The following is a 6,271-nucleotide window of genomic DNA, read 5'->3' as shown; positions in this document are numbered from 1 at the left end:
CTTAATACAGGTATTAAAAAAGTTTAGTTTTTTTTTAATTAATATCTGTTTCAGACAATTTCGTATTACAAACATTTGAAGTTAAAAACTCGTTTATCGATGGAACTATTTTTCGTCACTGGCAAATGGTTTCGTTCGCATCCGCGTGGTACGGCTTCGTTAATAAATTAACAATTATTGTCTGGCGTTATTTTGATTATTTGGCTATATGGTTTAACATGTCGGCAAGATAAATTCGTTGTAGAAGCATCTCTCGGGGTAAAAGAACACACAGAGAGTACATAAAAAGCCATATACCTCTCGTGATGCTTCTACAACTTATAATATGCAAGGCATGCAAAAAGTTAATATTATGATAATTTTATTCTATGTAAAACAGTAATCACTAAGGCTTTGCTTCACCCCAAAAGACCCGGATGATCTGTAACTAGGCCATGTGACATCACGTCGGTTCCGAGAATATCGTGGAACCCGCGATATCGTGAGCAAGGAGTATATATATGTATGTATCTGTATAAGTCTTACAAATCACCACGGTCGCCAGAGCATGTGTGAAGCAGCTATATTACATCTGATGGTTTCATTAACACAATCATATTTCTGTGATGACAGTCTGCCGTTTGCCAAATGCCCCTTGTTAACTGAACGCTCCATTATCATTTTGTTACAGTCTTTCTCATTGGATGAGCTGTCTTTAATATTTTCGTAAAGTGTTTCGCAAGTCGTAGTCGATTTTGATCCGTTGTTAGATGGATCTGAATCATCCGAACCATTGTTTTTAATAACACACTGTCCATTGTCGGGGAATGGATTATTTAATACATATTCATGTTGTTGTGTATCCGACATCCGCTTATTTAAAGTCGGTCCAATCTTGTGTACGCTGTTTGAATTTGAGACAAGCGGGGTTTTTGACTCCTGTTCTATAATACAATCTTCGTGAAAAAGTTCGGCTTTTTCCGTAAACTGAATGTTCTTTGTAAATAGATGCTGAATCACTCGATTCAGTGTATAATTATCCGTCCTCTCCTGTAAATATGACGTCACTTCGTCAAGGCACCGCAGATACCCAGCCGTAAACTTTTCCTTGTCTAAAGTTTCTGTAAATTAGAATATCAACTCGTTATCAACTATCAATGAAAGGAATGGGGTTTTAGTGGGGGTTATGGGGGTGGGTTGAAGAAAGGAATGGGGTTTTAGTGGGGGTTATGGGGTGGGTTAAAGAAAGGAATGGGGTTTTAGTGGGGGTTATGGAGGTGGGTTAAAGAAAGGAATGGGGTTTTAGTGGGGGTTATGGGTGTGGGTTAAAGAAAGGAATGGGGTTTTAGTGGGGGTTATGGGATGGGTTAAAGAAAGGAATGGGGTTTTAGTGGGGGTTATGGGGGGGGTTAAAGAAAGGAATGGGGTTTTAGGGTGGGTTAAAGAAAGGAATGGGGTGTTAGTGGGGGTTATGGGGTGGGTTAAAGAAAGGAATGGGGTATTAGTGGGGGTTATGGGGGTGGGTTAACGAAAGGAGTGGGGGTTATGGGGTGGGTTAATGAAAGGAATGGGGTTTTAGTGGGGGTTATGGGGTGGGTTAAAGAAAGGAATGGGGTTTTAGTGGGGGTTATGGGGTAGGTTAAAGAAAGGAATGGGGTTTTAGTGGGGGGTTATGGGATGGGTTAAGGAAAGGAATGGGGTTTTAGTGGGGGTTATGGGGGTGGGTTAAAGAAAGGAGTGGGGTTTTAGTGGGGGTTATGGGGTAGGTTAAAGAAAGGAATGGGGTTTTAGTGGGGGGGGTAAAGAAAGGAATGGGGTTTTAGTGGGGGTTATGGGGGTGGGTTAAAGAAAGGAATGCTTGTTATTCACACATTCAACAACTATTAGATATGGCAATTGCAACATTGTTCTTTCAACACTGACACAAAGACAGTTTGTGCTAAGATATTACTAACATGTATATTATATAAATAAATATACAGAAGATGATAATGAGATGGATGGTGATGCCGCTAAGATATTACAAACATGTATGCTATATAACTAATATACAGAAGATGATAATTAGATGGATGGTGATGCCGCTAAGATATTACAAACATGTATGTTATATAAATAATATACAGAAGATGATAATTAGATGGATGGTGATGCCGCTAAGATATTACAAACATGTATATTATATAAATAATATACAGAAGATGATAATGAGATGGATAGTGATGCCGTTATCTTTCTCTTGTGATATGTGGAGTGGGAGTCGGGGTGGGCACAACCTCTAGTGGGGGGGTCACAGTCTATAGTGGCGGGGGGGGGGGGCACAAACCATATACGCCACCATATACGCGACTTGTTTCGATCAGCAGGTATGGGTCTTTCATATACACTGTTAGCCAGGATAGCATAAACCATCGCCTTTAAAGTGACTCAATCAAACAGAATTTGTTGGTGGGGTGGGGCTGTATCTGTGTATATCTTTCACACTGTTCTTACATGTTGGCATTCTCATAGTTTGTTACCCAATAGCCGATGTATTTTTCGTGCTGGGGTGTCGTTAAACATCTATTATATTCATAGTTTAAGTCATTCACGTGGCAATCACCTGAGGACATTGCTGGATGATGGTTCATTCATGATGATACGGACATTTAGAAGTTAAGATCAAACAAAGACAAACCATTAGGATTATAGGAGTTGTAATATTGGATACGTTCTTCAAAGACCACGACATAGAATGTAGACGTAGCCCAGTGGTAAAGCGTTCGCTTGATGTGCGGTCGGTCTGGGATCGATCCCCGTCGGTGGGTTTATTGGGCTATTTCTCGCTCCAGCCAGTGCATCACGACTGGTATATCAAAGGCCGTGGTATGTGTTATCCTGTGTGAGATGGTGCATATAAAAGATCCCTTGCTGCTAATCGAAAAGAGTAGCCCATGAAGTGGCGACAGCGGGTTTCCTCTCTATATATGTGTGGTCCTTAACTATATATCTGACGCCATATAACCGTAAATAAAATGTGTTAAGTGCGTGGTTAAATAAAACATTTGCTTCCTTCCTTACCTTTAGGTTTAGAGTGTACCATTGTCTTTAGGTATGAGACTGTCAGTTCCAGAATCCGAGCTTTGTCCAGTCTAGGTAGCTGTGAAGGAACATAGACGCAAATCAACTTCACTTTTAAAGTTACAATCTCACCTCACCACACTATAATATTATACAAACACACCTTCAGTTGTAATAAACTCGTTGGAGCTCGCTTGTTACACCGTCATCTAAAACTCGCCAAATAACCACGATATCAAAACGTAGAAACCAGATATTCAATATGTATCATAAAACAATTTTGATCTTTATCTTGGAGAATAATACGTATTTATGTGACGAAGAATAAAGACTGTGGTTAAAGGATATCGGCGAATGGCGCGAGATGGTAAGAATGAATATGCATGATATATTCTCTTAAATATAAAGAATATAAAAAATATTGTTATTCAACATACGCGTGTGTGTGTGTGTGTGTGTGTGTGTGTGTGTGTGCGTATGTGTGTGTGTGTGTGCGTTTGTGTTTGTGTGTGTATGTGTGTGTGTAAGTGTGTGTGTATGTGTAGTGAACCGGAAACAAATGTCCGGTTTTGAGATGAATCCGGTTTAAAGAGGTTACGTTCTGTCCTGGTTTTTAAAAGGGGACATATATATGTATATGTATATACTCGAGACCGCAGCTTTGAAAATAATACATTAGTTTTTAAATATAAATTTACTCAACAATGCGTTTCGAACAAAAAGGAACAATTGGTTTTTTTAAGACTGCTTGCATTTTCTCTTGGAGTACAAAGCAAATACTGATGGCCATTTGTAACACAGTAGTGTCTGAAAGCCACGGTTCTTCGCAAAGGTAAAGTCCACATATTTCAATGTTCAACAGAACACAAAACATGTTCTAACAAAATTAAATGTATTTACTACGTTGAATTTCGACCCTTGCTTCAAAAACACGATGGGTTTTTATGCAAATCACAAAAAACCTAATACCGTTACAGTGACTTACAATTCCGCCATTGTTGTCTATGACGACATCTTTAAGTACCTCCAGACATTTGTTGATTCGTGCACGACGTTTTCGTTCCGTCAGGGGCTTTTGGCGACGCTGTAATAAAACAATAAAATAAATAAATAAATAATTCTTACACACCCGTTGGTGAGAACCGTTGGTACGTGTGTTAACAATTTCAAGACATACCACTGGCTGCTCAGTAATGACCAGGTCACCAACGTCCAATAAAAATAACCCCAGCACGGTGGAAATCGCTTACACTGTGACGTGGAAATCGCTTACACTGTAACGTATAGTTAACCTGGCAATCATGTGTCTGTGACGCGTACGTCAGCTACAAGTGCAAAGAGTTGTAAAACCTGGTTATTGAGGATATGTAAGAAATAGAATAATACATTCGTGTCCGTCAGATACCATTTATCTCACAACTCGTTAGATACATTTTTAATCAACTCGTTGTCAGATAAATGGTATATAACGGCCACTCATGTATTATTCGCTATATAACTAACTAACTAACTAACTAACTAACTAAAAATAGTAATAACATCTAGTGGTGAAGCTGTTCTTCATATATAGTATACGTAGTCCGACACTTCAGGCGCACATCCAGTGTAGGTGTTAGTGTACGTATTCTTTTCAGACCTTACATCCCCTCTCTAAAATAATTTTGCCCTTCAATACTTTTGAGTTCAAGTGAAACATTTATTTGGTTCCTACTATGCGAGTGTCCCTTATTATCAAACACGGCTTAGATGTAACCAGGGTTTAACATTGTTATTCTACCAACGTACTTGGTCCTCACACAGTACTCTGTGGTATTTGTTGATAAAAAAAAAAAGTCTTTCTATGTTAAACATTCCATCTAGTCTTGGGTTATATTTGTATCTGAGGGTATAATCACTAATTCGTACAGCACTCTCCAGCGCTATACTCAGGTCAAGTTCGTAATGAGACTAAGTGTACCGAACCGTCAAATACCCTAACGATTCAATGGTGTTATTTCTAACAAGAGTACCGGTGAGGTACATGATACGCCCGTCAGGAGTTTGATGGAAAACCATAGATATTAATGAATATATATATATTAAAATTCATAGCGTAACAATGTAATGATGTTACAGACAATTAAAAGTATTATATAAAAATAACTTATGCTTTGTTTTATGACTAGCAACATGTATGCACTATGACGTACTTACCCTCTCATATCTAGGAGCCATGTTATTTTCACACAACAAATATCTCCCTTCTCGCCCAGTTCAGAGACAGACTAGCACGCTGAATTAGGACGGTGATCGGTTTTATAGCCAAAACTTGCTCCAGCAAATCTTTGTCTTGTTGGACGAGAAACGAAGAGGAAGGTGGATGGTTGAGAAATGAGAAACATACAGACAATAATAAAAGAGACCAGCTAAGCCACTTGAACCGTTCCGGGGTGCCGGCACGTGCAGACTACAAAACCATGGGTCGCCGATAGGTCAAGCAATATAACGGGTATTCATTCATTCATTCGTTCTTTCTTTAGGTCGTTCGTTCATTCATTCATTCTTGATGTCGTTCGTTCATCAATTCATTCGGTCGTTCGTTTGTTCAATATTTCATTCGTTCGTTCGTTCATGCATTTATTTATTTATTTTCGTATTTTCATCCAATTAAAGTCATAGACCCTAGTTTTTAAACACTGCGGGATAGTATTCACTATTAGACCCGTTTTTTAACGATTGAAATGGGACATTACTTACATTTTATTGTACAGATTATCCATTTCCATTCATCCGAAATGTTTCTGGCCATCCTGGTGTTTGTAATACCACGAAATGTATTTTTCATAAATTTAAAACGCATGTACCTTCGAGCTGTATCGATGCGTCATCCGTCCCATCCCAAAACAGTCTAGACTATAATATGAACCAGGTGACGTGCTTATAAAAATCTAAAAACAAGGCTTTAATATAGTTAATGCCCGATATACGTTCTAAGTTTCGCATAAAAAGAATTTTGTGCTACCACAAATACCAGAACGACCACAAAGATGTCGGATTTGCCAAAAAATTAAAATTTTATCAACAGGTTGTGAGTTATGTGCAAGGCAATGCTCAACAAGCAATATCTAAAATTGTTTTACACTGTCTAATATTTAGAGACAGCGGCTTTAAAGTCAATTTTGCTAGTTCGTCTCGAGTAGAACAGAGAAGAATACAACTCTTAAATTCCAGTAAAACTGCAGATGCTTGGTAA

The 6,271-nt window shown here is 38.6% G+C and overlaps 1 protein-coding gene across 1 annotated transcript; it reads right to left on the bottom strand.

Moving 5' to 3' along the window:
* Positions 1-528: 528 nt before the first annotated feature.
* On the bottom strand, positions 529-5,253 carry LOC121389724 (enhancer of split m8 protein-like). Its single transcript, XM_041521374.1, has 4 exons — positions 5,233-5,253; positions 4,025-4,123; positions 3,040-3,118; positions 529-1,100 (listed from the first exon to the last, which is right to left on the bottom strand). Exons 1-4 carry the CDS (start codon positions 5,251-5,253, stop codon positions 529-531), a joined length of 771 nt encoding a protein of 256 aa, XP_041377308.1.
* Positions 5,254-6,271: the final 1,018 nt, after the last annotated feature.

The sequence above is a fragment of the Gigantopelta aegis genome, chromosome 15, assembly GCF_016097555.1.
Source record: "Gigantopelta aegis isolate Gae_Host chromosome 15, Gae_host_genome, whole genome shotgun sequence".
Taxonomy (NCBI): Eukaryota; Metazoa; Mollusca; class Gastropoda; order Neomphalida; family Peltospiridae; genus Gigantopelta; species Gigantopelta aegis.
The sequence above is the reverse complement of the archived record's forward strand: the minus strand, read 5'-3'. Positions and strand labels throughout refer to the sequence as shown.